At 41.4% G+C, this 15,678-nt stretch overlaps 1 protein-coding gene across 2 annotated transcripts in view; it reads left to right on the forward strand.

Annotated features, from left to right (window-relative positions):
- Positions 1–897: 897 nt before the first annotated feature.
- The window catches only part of LOC127449009 (beta-1,4-mannosyl-glycoprotein 4-beta-N-acetylglucosaminyltransferase-like), a 92,633-nt gene continuing 77,852 nt past the window's right edge, over positions 898–15,678 (forward strand). Inside the window, exon 1 of one of the 2 annotated variants that reach the window (XM_051712073.1) lies at positions 898–1,241. In XM_051712073.1, the coding sequence (XP_051568033.1) occupies positions 1,225–1,241 (17 nt within the window). In that variant the 5' untranslated portion in view covers positions 898–1,224. Of the gene's footprint in view, positions 1,242–2,345; positions 2,366–15,678 lie in introns of those variants that run through there. The other variant, XM_051712074.1, reaches the window with a different exon arrangement.

Raw genomic sequence — 15,678 nt, forward strand, 5'->3', positions numbered from 1 at the left:
AAGTAGTTTCGGAACTGGCAACAGTTTGGCAACAGGCCATAAGGCGAACCATATATGGTATCGTTGCGCTCGGCAAGTCCTCCCGAACTTAACGAGACCAGTCCTGTGAAAATAGACCAACGCCACTAAAAGTTATAAGCTCACAAAGTTTTTTTTTTTTTTTTAATAAACGAATTTGCTTAGTAAAATGATGCCCTGGGCGGTCATTGTGAATTCTGGATGCCCTGTAGTAAACAATGGTTAAATGTGCTTGCTTGAAATATTTCAATCAATTAGACAAATTGTTTTCAATTAAGTTAGTGTCGTGGAAATAATCAAAACTGTTTTTTTTTTGTTTTTTTTTTTAGTTTAAATTGGATTAAACTAAATATTGCATAGATGTCAATAAAAAAAAAAAACGGACTTTTCCAATCTTTTCCAAAAAATCCTACAAAGTGCTTGAGAATACACAAAGCAATGTATAGTGTGCAATGTTGCACTTAGCACCCTCTGCACAACCTTGAGTAAACGCTCTTTATCAATGTACTAATAGCCAAAAGAGCAAGCACTTTTGTTCTGTCGATGATAGAGATTTTAATGTGCAACTAGTACACGCAAATAGAACAGAAGTGTATCTTGAGAAACATGGCCATAGATGTTTGTTTTTTTATCTTTAACTCCTACAGCATTCCTCAGAATTCTAACTTAAAATGTGTCACGATGCTTCTTTCGCTGCTCATGCTGCCGATAATTGGCTTGACCCAGGTATTACTGCTTGAAGCTATATTGTTCATATTGCTATGCGAGATGAGAGCGCTTGTGCTGAAATGACCGTGTGAACCGCTGGTCGTCGCACTGGTGTGTGTGTTTACGGCTGTTAATGTCTGTGGTCCGGGAGGCGGAGCTGCGGGTCTCGGCGCCCCCGGTTCACCGAGCTCTGCTGGGGCGGAAAAGCGTCATTTGTGCGCAGAAAACAGAGAAACAGCTCCTACGGGCTTCTGGTTCCCGTTAACTGACAACAAACGGACAGAGGAAGGGTAGCTCGAGCCGTTCACGCGTCAAAAGCACCGGGAGTGATTCTCCTCCTGCATCAGGATGGATTTAAACACGGACAACACCCGACAGCAGCGCGGTTCACCCCCATCACCGCCCGACCGACGCTGACTGAGCGAACGTAGCTCCGGGCGTTTATTTTGACCACCAGCGGGACAGAAGTGCTTCCTCCATCCGCAATGAACATCTAGAATGTCATCAGGCGATGGGTGAGATGACCTCACACCGAGAGAGAGAGAGAGAGAGAGAGAGAGAGAGAGAGAGAGAGAGAGAGAGAGAGAGAGAGAGAGAGAGAGAGAGAGAGAGAGAGAGAGAGAGAGAGAGAGAGAGAGAGAGAGAGAGAGAGATGGATGGATGGATGGATGGATGGACGGTTGATTGGGAATGGATTGGAGACAAGAGCATTCGTGCGTCTTACCTCGGCTCTAATCATAGCAGCTTTTTTCATTCTTCTTCTTATTATGAATTATTGCGATTATTATTGATGTTGTACATCTTAGGGTTGAGTGTGTTTGATGTTGGCTTGTGGTCTGACCTGAGATGATTTTGTGTCTGACCATTACTGATTATTTATGTCAGGATACAGTGTGCCTTTGAATCTCTCTAGTGACGTCCGTAATGTAAATGTTTGATTTTAATATGTAAATGAAGCATTGTGTTGGTGAAAGAGCTCAGGCCTCGAGTCGGATGAATCCAGATACTTATACGGAGTCATATCAAAACAGTGTGATAAATATAAAATCAGATCCATTTGATAGGAGCTCTCTGATTTCTAGGTTTAATAGTTGAACATTCTGCCATTATTTACACACCCTTATGTCGTTCCAAACCCGTATGCTGTTATCTTTTTCTGTGGAACGCAAATGGGGAATTTTTTGAAGAATATCTTGGCTGTTCTTTTTTATATATTGAAAGTTCAAGTGGGCAGATGCTGTAGAACTAAGAATATAAATGTCAATGTAACTGCAGCTCTTAAATGTCATTCTCACATGGTCGCACATCCGTTTGTTTATGACACAAGCGAGAATCAATGGCATTTTGCTGTCGACAACCTGTTTTGAATCTGTACACAAACGCAAATGAGATTTGAGAGCTGCAGAAGAGGGGATGATCTTTAGTGAATAACAACTTAAATTTGTGTCTTGTTTCTCACACAAAGCTATTGTATGACTTCAGAATATAGCACACAAGTCATATTGACTGCTTTAATTATTTTTTAATGGATCTTCTATGGAGAGTTTTGTCCATTTTGGAGCTTTTACACTTGGTCACTATGAACTGATGTGGAAATTCTCCTTTTGTGTTCCTTTTTAGGATTTGTGACAACATGATGGTGAGTAAATGAAGACAGTATTTTCATTTTTTTGTGAACTATTACCCTTTAAAAGGCCAGAGAAACTGGTCCTGGTCTGGCTTTGTAAGCATCTTTTTTCTCGGTTCTGCTTGGTGGTGTTCTAGATAATGATGTGGATGGAGTTTCAGCTCACAAGTGACTGACCTACAAACGCAATGACATATGTGGCAGCCTCTTTGTGTTTACACATACGTATGGGGTGCAGATGTTGTGTCAGTCATCAAACCCTCATATGGCATCTCAGATAACTGACAAAAACAAACAGAAGAAATCATTATTCGTTTGATTGCAGGATTCAGGGCTCCAGACTGTGACTAATATTGTTGCAAATGCGACCAAAAATAATTGATTTCGACAATAATTTAAAATCTAGTCCCCATATGCTGTTTCGTCAGATAATCATCTTGTGAGTTATTGAGTACATCTTTAGAGCACGCACCAGTGTGTCTCGCGCCGCTTTTCACCATTGTGATGAGCTCGCTGCACGCAACAACAAACCTAGCACGAGAGACGTGAACAAATGACTCTTTTGAACCGGGTCTTTTTCATGAATCACCCGAAAAGGACTGAGGGTTTGAACTCTTGAGCTCAGGTTAGCAGTTTGAATCAGAGTCACTTTCTCAGTGAATCAGCCGTAGTGTCAGTGAGTTCACAACTAGGAGTGCAGACATTTCAAAATAAGAGTCTGTTTTTCGGGCTTCTTTATAATTAAACGTCCTGCATTATGTACCACTTTTTTTTTCTTCTGGTTATTATTGATTGAGATAGGAGTAGCACAATAAACTGCATCTGGGATTTCATTCAATTTGCACTCTTGTAGTCTGTACTCTGTGTCTGGTCCATTGGTAGCAGTAAAGAAGGACTAAGGCAATATTTTAAAACAATTTAAATTATATATATATATATATATATATATATATATATATATATATATATATATATATATATATATATAAACTCAGCAAAAAAAGAAACGTCCCTTTTTCAGGACACTGTATTTTAAAGATAATTTTATAAAAACCCAAATAACTTTACAGATCTTTATTGTCAAGGGTTTAAACAATGTTTTCCATGCTTGTTCAATGAACCATAAATGAACATGCACCTGTGGAATGGTCGTTAAGACACTAACACCTTACAGACGGTAGGCAATTAAGGTCACAGATATAAAAACTTAGGACACTAAAGAGACCTTCCTACTGACTCTGGAAAAACACCATAAGAAAGATGCCCAGGGTCCCTGCTCATCTGCGTGAACGGTCCTTAGGTATACTGCATGGAGGCATGAGGACTGCAGATGTGGCCAGGGCAATAAATTGCAATATCCGTACGGTGAGACACCTAAGACAGCACTACAGGGAGACAGGAAGGACAGCTGATCATCGTCATAGTGGCAGACCCGGTGTAACAACACCTGCACAGGATCGGTACATCTGAATATCACAACTGCGGGACAGGTACAGGATGGCAACAACAACTGCCCGAGTTACACCAGGAACGCACAATTCCTCCATCAGTGCTCAGACTGTCCGCAATAGGCTGAGAGAGGCTGGACTGAGGGCTTGTAGGCCTGTTGTAAGGCTGGTCCTAACTAGACATCACCGGCAACAACGTCGTCTATGGGCACAAACCCACGTTCGCTGGACCAGACAGGATTGGCAAAAAGTGCTCTTCACTGATGAGTCACGGTTTTGTCTCACCATGGGTGATGGTCGGACTCGTGTTTATCATCGAATGAATGAGCGTTACCCCGAGGCCTGTTCTCTGCAGCGGGATCGATTTGGAGGTGGAGGGTCTGTCATGGTCTGGGGCGGTGTGTCACAGCATCATTGGACTGAGCTTGTTGTCATTGCAGGCAATCTCAACGCTGTATGTTACAGGGAAGACATCCTCCTCCCTCATGTGGTACCCTTCCTGCAGGCTCATCCTGACATGACCCTCCAGCATGATAGTGCCACCAGCCATACTGCTCGTTCTGTGCGTGATTTCCTGCAAGACAGGAATGTCAGTGTTCTGCCATGGCCAGTGAAGAGCTCAATCCCATTGAGCACATCTGGGACCTGTTTGATCGGAGGGTGAGGGCTATGACCATTCCCCCAAGAAATGTCCTTGCAAGTGCCTTGGTGGAAGAGTGGGGTAACATCTCACAGCAATAATTGGCAAATCTGGTGCAGTCTATGAGGAGGAGATGCACTGCAGTACTTAATGCAGCTGGTGGCCACACCAGATACTGATCATGCTTGCGATCAGTTAATCAGCCAGTCGTGTGGCAGCATTGTAGTGCATAATATCATGCAGATATGGGTCAGGAGCTTCAGTTAATGTTCACATCAACCATCAGAATGGGAAAAAATGTGATCTCAATGATTTGAACCGTGGCATGATTGTTGGTGCCAGATGGGCTGGTTTGAGTATTTCTGTAACTGCTGATCTCCTGGGATTTTCATACACAACAGTCTATAGAATTTACTCAGAATGGTGCCAAAAACAAAAAAAAAAAAACATCCAGTGAGGGCCAGTTCTGTGGACAGAAACACCTTGTTGATGAGAGAGGTCAACAGAGAATGGCCAGACTGGTTTGAACTGACAAAGTCTACGGTAACTCAGATAACTGCTCTGTACAATTGTGGTGAGAAGAATAGCATCTCAGAATGCTGTTCTGAGATGCAGGTTGGCGCTGTTTTGGCAGCACGAGGGGGACCTACACAATATTAGGCAGGTGGTTTTAATGTTGTGGCTGATCGGTATATATATATATACAGGGTTGGGAGGGTTACTTTTGAAATGTATTCCACTGCAGATTACAGAATACATGCTGTAGAATGTAATTTGTAACATATTCTGTTAGATTACTTAAGGTCAGTAACGATATTCTAAGTACTTTGAAATACTTCTTCAGCACTGGTAGATTTTTTCACTTGTTTTGACTATAAAAACACTGCCAGTACAGTAAGACAAAATACACATGTAAAAAATACATTCTTTGAAAAACCTAAATATCTTATGCAGTGTTGTTTCTAAAACAAGATAAATCAAATTGATCTTGTTTTAAGGATTTTTTGATATTTTTACAGGAAAACAATACACAAATTATTACCAAGAATTCGATTTTTGCCCTAATATCAAAGGTCTTACTAGAAAAAAAGAAATGATCCAACGTGAATTTTCTTGATAAAAAAATATGGTCATGCCTGGTAACATGTACATGTAAAATGGCTAGAAATAGCATTTTAGCTTAGCGTAAAGCTGACAATTGTCATAAGAAAGTGTTATACCACTGTTCAAATGCACTCTGGATCGCATCATTTATATGTATACATTTTTCCATCTGAAAGGACTAAATATTAAATGAAACAAATAACAATAAAATGCAAAGTAATCTCTTCAGTAATCAAAATAATTTTCGAATGTAACTGTATACTAAATACCAATGATTTAAATTTGAACTGTAGTGGAATACAGTTACTTATATTTTGTATTTAAATACGTATTCCCATTACATGTACTTAGTTACTCCCCAACCCTGTGTGCAATGTAATATATATATATATATATATATATATATATATATATATATATATGAGATCAAGCTTTTAACACTTAGGACAATTGAGGGACTTGTACATCACTATTACACAAGGTGCAAACATTCATTGATGCTCAAGAAGGCAACACACTACTATATGCATACTATACTTTATGTAAATATCTGTAATGTAGATTCTGAAGGGCAGTACTAAATAAAATAAAAAATATTCTATCTCTTATATTTGTATAAATTATGAAAGGGGTGTGAACATTTATGAGACAAAAGGGGAATCCAAACTTATCTTCTGAACTATACACACTGTATATTAAACCTCAGATTAATGGGTTATTATCAGCAGTTTTCCTTTTCTTTGGCTTTCTATCTTGTTCCCGAACAGTAATCTAAATCGAGCAATTGTGTGATTTGGCAATTACAGACAGCCATTTGGCTCCTTAATGTTTCAGTTTAGGAGCCAATGGCTCCTAAGTAATTTTATTTAGTCTGGAGCCCTGAGGATTTTTGTCTAAAGTATATATGGCACATGAAGGTCTTCAGAAGTCATGTTCACTCATCTCTCTGTTCACAGCACAACATCTCTCTATTCTAGACAAACAGACACATCTCAGTTTCAGTCAGCAAACTGAACAACAAAATGTTTATATTTTCTGAAGAAATCTTGCTGCTATGATACTAGGGCTATGCTGTTGTTATAGTGTTGGGAGTGAGTGTAATGGCCCACTTACACCAGGTATTAAGATGTGTTTTGGGGGATTAGGTTAGCCTACTTTTTAATGTTTTTATATTACGAATTAGAAATGTTAAATTACTGCTGTTACTGAAAAACCTAAAGCACTGTTTACTCCGTTTTATTTGTTGGGCCTCATGTATTCAGATAGAAGACAAAGGCAGGTCTAACACAGTCGTAAAAACCTAACTCAAGCCCCCACATCCCAAGTCGTAAATTATACTGAAAAAAATCGCGCCAAAATCAAACAAAGGGAGTCCAAAACAGACTACAAATCCATGAAGCCTTGCTCACTAAAGGATCGAACTCTCAACTCCTATTGGATGAGGCACACAACAGAACGTCCCTCAAACATGACATCATCAGGAGTTGAAATACCTCTGAAATGCTTCCAGGATTTGCTTCCAGCAACTTTGTTCATCCTGTATAGACGCAGCTCATAGCTGCTCTCAGGTGCAACCTCGTGGCACAAGGAAGTAACGTCCGACTTGAAACTGTGGCCATACAATCTCCATCTCGCTGGACGAGTTGAGATTACTCTGTGTTCAACCAAACACTCTAACGGATCCGAAGGAGACCGCCGAGCAATTCGCATCTTCATCTGTTTGCCTACAGAAGTGAAGAGATTAAAGATTTCTCTTCCATGTTCAATCAAGTTGACATTTCTGAGTTCTCCGCCAGCCCGCCGAGAATCAACAGCCGTACTGCCCGCCGACAGAGCGAGGAAACGGCCTCCCATCATCACCCGAGCCTCAAGGAACCGGGTCGGAGTTAAAGGACGGAGGAAAACACATTCTACCTGTGTCCTCATGCGATTCAAGTAAGAGGTTTACGTCAAGGCAGAGATAGAATATTATAGTGTGTTATTCTTGTGTTTCAAGGTTTTTGCTTGTACAGTTTACGGACCGCCATGTCCGCTCATTATTAATACTCAGGGTATTAATTATCGCAAATTTGTTTTGCTGTATTGTGGTCCAACCAAATTGGACTGTTGTGCAATTTCGCCATCGCGGGTGAGACAGGTAAACTGAGTTCATCCATTAAAGAATCAAAGTACGCGGGACTGTTTACGAGCCGTCCACCGCGTCTCTGAGCGATGAACCAACAGCTGCTTTCTCTCCCACGATTGCGAAATCGGCTTTAGGGCCGTCACTTCTCTCTCTCCCTCGTACTAACCACACACACACACACACACACACACACACACGCGACCCCTCACAAACATTCTGGCACACATTTTTGGCTCCTAGATAGCTTAATGCTAAAGCCCAGCTTTGTCCCTAAGCTATCGTACAAGCGGATACACGCGGTAACTGGTAGACGGCATTGACTGGTTTCTCGCCGCCCCCCATTCGCGGTCATATTCCCTGGCCGGAAGTCTCACGTGACATACTCTCCACGAGAGTCACGTCCGCCATTTTGTGCACGTCCCTCCTTACACACACACTGTCACGCACACACCTTATGTGTTATAGGATTATTTTTATTTCCATATCTAATCATATCACTGTTTAGTTTGTAGTTGTAAGTCGGAAGTTTATTGACTGCATTGTATTAATTATTAATTGATATTACTGCATAAATAAACTTTGTTTATATTACAAAGAGAAGTGTTTTGGTTTGTTTTGCATACGCCTGTGTCATGCTGACGGGATGTCAGTGCTCGGATTCAAACCTTCATTCATTGTTTTTTTTCCCGAAAATCGATATTCTTTGGATGTCGATTTTCCTAAGAAAACAATCTAATATTGAGACTGTTTTACTATCTGGTTATTAGTCCCTGATTCCAGGGTGGTGCCCCGTCAATGTTAATCCTTATTAACATTCTATTGATTTTTGATAATTGATAATTATCTTTGATGATTGTTGAATTTGAATGATCAATAAGCTAGTGTTAATTTTAATTAATGTTTCATCGATGTTAACAGTTAACAATTATCTTTGATAATTGCTCATCAATGTTCTATTGATTTTAATAATGAATAATTACCTTTGATAATTATTAATTATTGCTAATAACCAAACTTGCTCCTAAACGTAGCACACTACATTTACTGGAGCCCCATATGAGGTTTTAATGAGTTAGATTCAATTAATTTAAATATTAATTAATAACTAAAGAAATAATTATTAATTATTTCTGATAGTAACACTGATCTAAACAACCAGTAAAGCCCTACATAATACTAGCTTTTGAAAAGTTACTTTAGGGTCCTTTCACACTAGCACATGTGGTGTGCATCTGGATTTGAGTGACGTCAAAGTTTGGTTCGTTTGGATGATGTGAACGCTGTTTTCCGAACTCAGGTGTGCACCCACGAACCGCACCCGATTCTGCTTGAAAAGGTGGACTGGAGTACGGTACATGTGAACTCCAGTACAATGTGCTGTTGATATGAACGCATAAACTCGGGTTCGGTGCAAGCATTTGAACTAAGTGTGAAAGCACCCTTAAAAGCTTCAAGCAGTGCTAACTTGGGGGTTTTCAGACTGTCAGTTTAGTCCAAAACAGAGCACGATTTGCATGAAAAGTAGGTAATGTGAAAGCTGTTTTGCGGACCGGGGAGCAGACTGTGGTACCAAAACTGAGACTACTTATAGGAGGTGGTCTGAGTTCAGTTGCAATGGAACTGTGGCGCGGTTTGCATGAGTGAGAAAGCAACTGTACTCGGGGCGGCACTTGTTCAGGAAGTAAAATGACTTGTGCATGTGTTTTTACCGATTTAAGCATGATGATATCACCAGTTTCACAAAAACAAACACATACATGCACCATGAATGACAGGGGAACATTATGGGACACAGAACCGATGAGGTGCCTTTAATATACTGTACATGCATGAGTGAGCGTGCAACGAGATGTGTCCTCAAAAAAGATAGTTTGTGAGCATCAGGTCTTCTTCTCCTGGGCATGTACAATGGCTGAATTACTGTATGTGCCGCACAGAGGCACAAGTTTCGTTCACTCTGGTGTGCATAATGACACCAAATTAATAAAAAATATACAACTGTTGTGACCTGCATTGTGTTCTCCATCATGTGCACGTTTGTGATGATGCAAGATGATGACGGAAAAGTACCAGGGTTCCACAGAATCGTATGTGAGTCTGATATGAGACTAACACTCTTCGGACCGCAGCAAAAGTGCCCAGTGTGAAAACCAACCACCTTAAGTTTTGATAAACGCGTCTGCTAAATTACTAAATGTAAAAGTAAATCAGTTGAGCTCTACCTATCAAACTTACAATTAGTTGGCATAAAATTTGTTCACCTACCAGAGATAAGACATGTGCTACAGTTCTTATTACTGCATGTATCCAGCCATCTCGCTTCACTGAAGAGGTTCATGCATCCATTTGCAAATTATTTTTCCGAGATCTAAACACTTTAATTTCTGTTAGTTCCAGGCATACAGGGAGCATCCAGTCACCGATCAACATGGCCCACATTTTAATAATGACATTTTATGACAATCGTGTTAATGTTAGTAACGTTAAACATGTTAAAGTCACTGTGAATGAAGTGCCCCTCGCTGTTGTTTTGAATGAGTTTGACAACAAGAGAGCCGATATAAATGCTGATAAACATAATACAATTTAACAACAGCAAATAAGATTTCTAAAGTGAAACACTTATTTTATGCAATATTTACTCAAATTTGCATAAACTTGAAAAGATAAAAACCTTGAAAACAGAAAGTGTTGACTGTCCATCGACAAATCTGTTGGTAGACTTTGGAACTGACAAAAGGAAAAGTTAACACTTGTTAATCGGCCAAGCGAACAGTTATCAGCCAATGCCGATAAACACTAAATGGCCAAAAATCGGCTGATTAATCTGCCATGCCATCTCTAATTAACATCACAAATATATATTAAATTCCGAAGATCAGAGAAGAACACATGTTGAATGAATGTGATTGGAATAATGTTTGGAAGCATCTGTGTGTTTCTCTAATGTGTGTCAGGCATGTGAGTGTGTTTGTGTGTGTCACTGTCACTTTACACTGGCATCCTGAACACACCCACTGCAGTCAGAATGGTGCTGACCTGTTTTTGACCTCTGAGTGCGTGGAGTGAGATGCATGACGGAATGTTCCACTCGCTTCTGTCAGAGGGGGGAATCTCGTCCGGGAGCTGAGATGAGAAGAGTAACAGGGCAGTTTAACTGCTGTTGCTGGACACACAAACAAACACAACTGATGAAACTCATCCTCTGTCTGCCAAAAGCACTTCCTGTCTGAAATCCTCCAGACATCTCCTGCAAAACTCCATCCAGTGCAGCTGTAAGGAATATATTCTGACAAGCAGAATTCCAGGGACATGTTCACAAAAGCAGAAAAAAATATGATTTTATGGCCTGACTCAAATCTGTTTAGGATTTTGTAATCTGAACAGGACAAAATCACGTAAAATCGGATTTTTACAAGCCCTTGCAAAAATATCTAAACTAGCTGCAAACTTGCTGCTAGATTTGCAGCTCATTATTTTCACATGCAAATGAGCTTGTGATTCACCGCAAATGTTCGGCAGAAGTTTGCTGCTCTTCAGCGGCAAACCTTTGGCAACAATGGACAATTTGCTGCAAGTTTACCACAAAGATCATTTGCATGCTGCAAATTCTCCACTGATAATTTTCACAAGTTTGGAATCCCTTACAGAAAATCTATAGTTGCCACACACTTGCTGCAAACTTGCAGCAAATTTGCCACTCAATATTTTGACATGCAAATGAGCTTGTTATTCACTGCAAATGTTTGCCAGAAGTTTACAGCTCTCCACCGGTAGTGGTGAACCTGCAGCAAACCTTTGGCAATGATGAACATTTTGCCACAAAGCTCATTTGCATATGAAAATAAATGAGTGGCAAGTTTGTAGAAACTCTAGATTTTATGTAAGGGATTCCAAACCACCTACAAATGTGGTTTGGATCAGACTTGTAAAAATGTTTTGTAAAGGATCTGATTAAAATCTGATTTTTGTTTATGCGTCTTAAGCTATGTTCAGAATGTCAGTCAAAATCCAATTTTTTGTATATCCGATCTTCATGATTGACTGTCCACACTGTGTATCGCGACTGATCAGATTCGATTTGTGTGTCCCATGGCTATCTTCATTTTCTAGCATATCTGCATTGTTTGCTATAGCAATGATGTTGCTAACACGTCTTTACGTAGCATGAAAAAATGACAAACGGTAAAAAGCCACGAGATCGGACACAGCTTCTCTGACTATCTCTGACTAAGTGAACTCTTAAGTAAACTTTAAAACTTCCAGTAATCTTTAAAACCTTGGGGCTTTTATTTTGACACTGCAGGAAGACGGTGATCACAGAGTGTCTGTGTGTGCTAGTTCACATTAGTTTAATATGCTTTTCATTAAAAATCTGGTGAATTTCTCCTCTGGTTTCTTTTTCAATTCATGTTTTAAGCGAAACTGAACTATCGGGCATTTACATCTGAGGTGTAGTTTGTGTGGAGCGCTCGCATATTGTGAGCCACTCTGAGAGCTGAAAACAGCAGCTCATCATCTACCCACGCATGCTGTGTGTGCGAGTCAACAGAGCAGCGCTCACTTACTGAAGTACTCTGCGCATGCAGACTATATATTTATTTATTAAACACAGCCTTTTGAGATTCACAAAGCTATCGTTTGTCTTCAAGAGATTTTGAATAAAATACTCATGGACTATAAAATGCATGAGTCATATGGACTACTTTAATGGTGCTTTGATCGCTCATGGATGCCATTTTTGGAGCTTGATGGTAATGCCATGACTAGCACACAGTATCGGATTTGGATCAGGCTTGATGGATCGGGCTTGATGGACCGATACCCGATCCAGTTAAAAATGTCAGTATTGCAGCCGATACCATATCAGTACATCCCAACATAAAAATTGCAGTTTGAACTGAGAAGTCTAAAAAAAATTGGATTTGAGAATTTTTTTTATTTTTCCTGCAGAGTGAACAAAGCCTAATAGATTCATTGCTAAACAAGCACTTGTCCATCTGGAATGGAGAAAAGTTTGTGTGTGTTTGAGTTTAAATAATCTGATGGCTGATAGTGATTTCAGAGGTCTGGAAAGGACTGTGAACTTTTGTTTGAATTTCTGTTCGATGCACACACTTTACTGGATAGTCAGAAAAGCAGTGTCCAGTTTCTAAGGCTGCATGCTCCGGAGGTCACATTTGTCATCCACACATGCTACAGAGGCTGTCTCGTCTGAATGCGAACTTCATTTACAGGAATTCGGAGGAGGTGTGTCCTTCATTGGCACTCACAACCCACAATTAACACTGATTTACCCAGGGTTCAAATGCATGTAATGTTAACTCCCAAGTTGAAGTACCTCAGTAGACAGTGTAAAATATACAGTATAATATGTAAAATTATAATAATATATCATTATTGTACTTTATAATTATTATAAATTAAATATAAAAATACAGCCGTAAAATCAATTGTCTTTTCTCTCTAAATGGTTATAACTCTCTTTAAGTTTACCTCAGAGACTCAGAGTACTCAAGCGGGTTGAGAGCGATGTGTGCTGTCATAACAACCTTGATATGTTCTGTTTCCGTTTGTCCTACGAAGGCCATCTTGTTTAAACAAAGCTAATTCTACGTTGAGGATGCTCAGTATACCGCTGCCTAGCACAGCCTTCGTAATGAGACACACTTAGGGTGCTTTCACACTGGCAGTTTAGTTCGAAACAGAGTACGGTTCGCATGAAAAATTGGTAATGTGAAAGCTGTCAGCGGACCGGGGAGTGCACCGCGGTACCGAACCCGAGACTACCTGTAGGAGGTGGTCTGAGTTCAGTTGCAGTGGAACTGTAGTGCGATTCGCGTGAATGTGAACGCAACTCGGACTCAGGTGCGCACTCGTTCAGGAAGTAAAGTAACCTGCGCATGCGTTTTCCATTCCTGAAAGTCCCAAAAACGTAATGACACCACAATGACATACAAGTACAATCAACACTATAAATACTGTCTAGCTATCTATCTTATAAATACTATATATAATTACTATTATAGGTTATAAATATAGGGTATAATAGGAGATGACAGTGGCGATAACTTCATCTTGGACACGTGTTAAACATAATCTAGCTCAGGTGCAAGCGCCATTACTACTTTCTCTCTCTCCGGAGACGCAGGACGCTCAAACAAAGATACAACCCAGCTCTTAATACCGCAGAGCCGTCGGGAAATGGTGTTCCAGGCGGCTCATTATAATCCCATGGCGGGTCATCTAGGGGAAAGAAAAACACTGAACCGCCTAATAGCCCGTTTTTATTGGCCGGGCATTGGCGCTGATGTCCGCAGGTGGTGTGCGGCATGCCGCGAATGCCAGCTGGTGAATCCACCGGCCACACCAAAAGCGCCATTGCGCCCTCTTCTGCTGATCGAGGTCCCCTTCGAGAGAATTGGAATGGACCTCGTTGGGCCATTAGAGCGGCCAGCACGTGGACATTGCTTTGTATTGGTCCTAGTGGACTATGCAACATGATATCCGGCAGCAGTGCCTCTGTGCAACATCTCAGCACGCAGTGTTGCGGAGGCACTCTTCAAAATAATCTCCCGGGTTGGGATAACGAAAGAAATCCTCATCGATCAGGGCACAACTTTTATGTCACGGACACTACGCAAACTTTACCAATTATTGGGCATTAAATCAATCTGCACCAGCGTTTACCATCCACAAACAGATGGACTGGTGGAGCGATTTAATAAAAACCCTTAAAAATATGATTCGTAAGTTCGTGCACAAGGATGCTAGAAATTGTGACAAATAGCTCGATCCCCTGTTATTCGCAGTACGAGAGGTCCCACAAGCCTCCACTGGGTTTTCCCCATTCGAGCTGCTGTATGGGCGGCGCCCGTGCGGCGTGTTTGATGTTATGCACGAAGCTTGGGAGGAGGGACCTTCAGACAGTAAGAATGAAATTCAATATGTTTTGATGTTAGAGCAAAACTCCACACTTTGGGGCAACTAACACAGAAGAATTTGCTCCAAGCTCAAGAACAACAGAGCTGACTGTATGACAGGGGAACTCAGCTGCGGGAATTTGCACCGGGAGATAAGGTACTCGTATTACTTCCCACATCGAGCTCCAAATTACTCGCCAAGTAGCAAGGACCCTTTGAGGTCACATGACTAGTGGGGGGATCTCGATTATGAGGTAAAGCGAAACGATAGAGGGGGCGCATGTCCAATATATCACCTCAATCTCCTGAAATTGTGGAGGGAGGCGGTCCCTGTGACGTTGGCTATGGTAGTCCCGGAGAGGGTGGAGCTCGGGCCGGAGGTGAATACAAAACAATAATTTAACCCCGGTCACTTGCGGAGACCATCTCTCACCATATACGAACCTCATCCAGCACCACATCGAGACCGAGCCGGGGGTGGTGGTACGTAGCTGTCCCTATCAATTGCCCGAGCACAAAAAGAAAATTACCCGGGAAAATTGGATGCAATGCTCGATATGGGGGTAATAGAGGAATCCCACAGCAATTGGTCCAGCCCGGTTGTTCTAGTTCCTAAGAGTGACAGGTCTGTACGGTTCTGTGTGGATTATAGAAAAGTCAACGCGGTGTCTAAATGCAGCATCTGAGGGCAGTTCTGAGATCTCTGAGATGAGCAGGACTCACAGCAAACCCCAAGAAGTGCACGATTGGGCAGGTGGAGGTACGGTATCTGGGGTTCCACTTGGGCCACGGGCAGGTGCATCCCCAAATTGGCAAGACTGCGGTGATTGCGACCTGCCCGAGGCCCAAGACCAAAAAGGGGGTGAGACAGTTCCTGGCGCTGGCTGGCTATTATAGGAGATTCATGCCTAATTATTTGGATGTCACCAGCCCGCTGACTGATCTCAGATCTGGTCCAGTGGACGGAGCAAGTGGACGGAGCAGTGTCAACAGGCGTTCATGCAGTTAAAGCCACACTTTGGGGGGCCTGGGTAGCTCAGTGGTAAAAGACGCTAGCTACCACCCCTGGAGTTCGCTAGCTCGCT

This window comes from Myxocyprinus asiaticus, chromosome 12 (assembly GCF_019703515.2).
Source record: "Myxocyprinus asiaticus isolate MX2 ecotype Aquarium Trade chromosome 12, UBuf_Myxa_2, whole genome shotgun sequence".
Taxonomy (NCBI): domain Eukaryota; kingdom Metazoa; phylum Chordata; class Actinopteri; order Cypriniformes; family Catostomidae; genus Myxocyprinus; species Myxocyprinus asiaticus.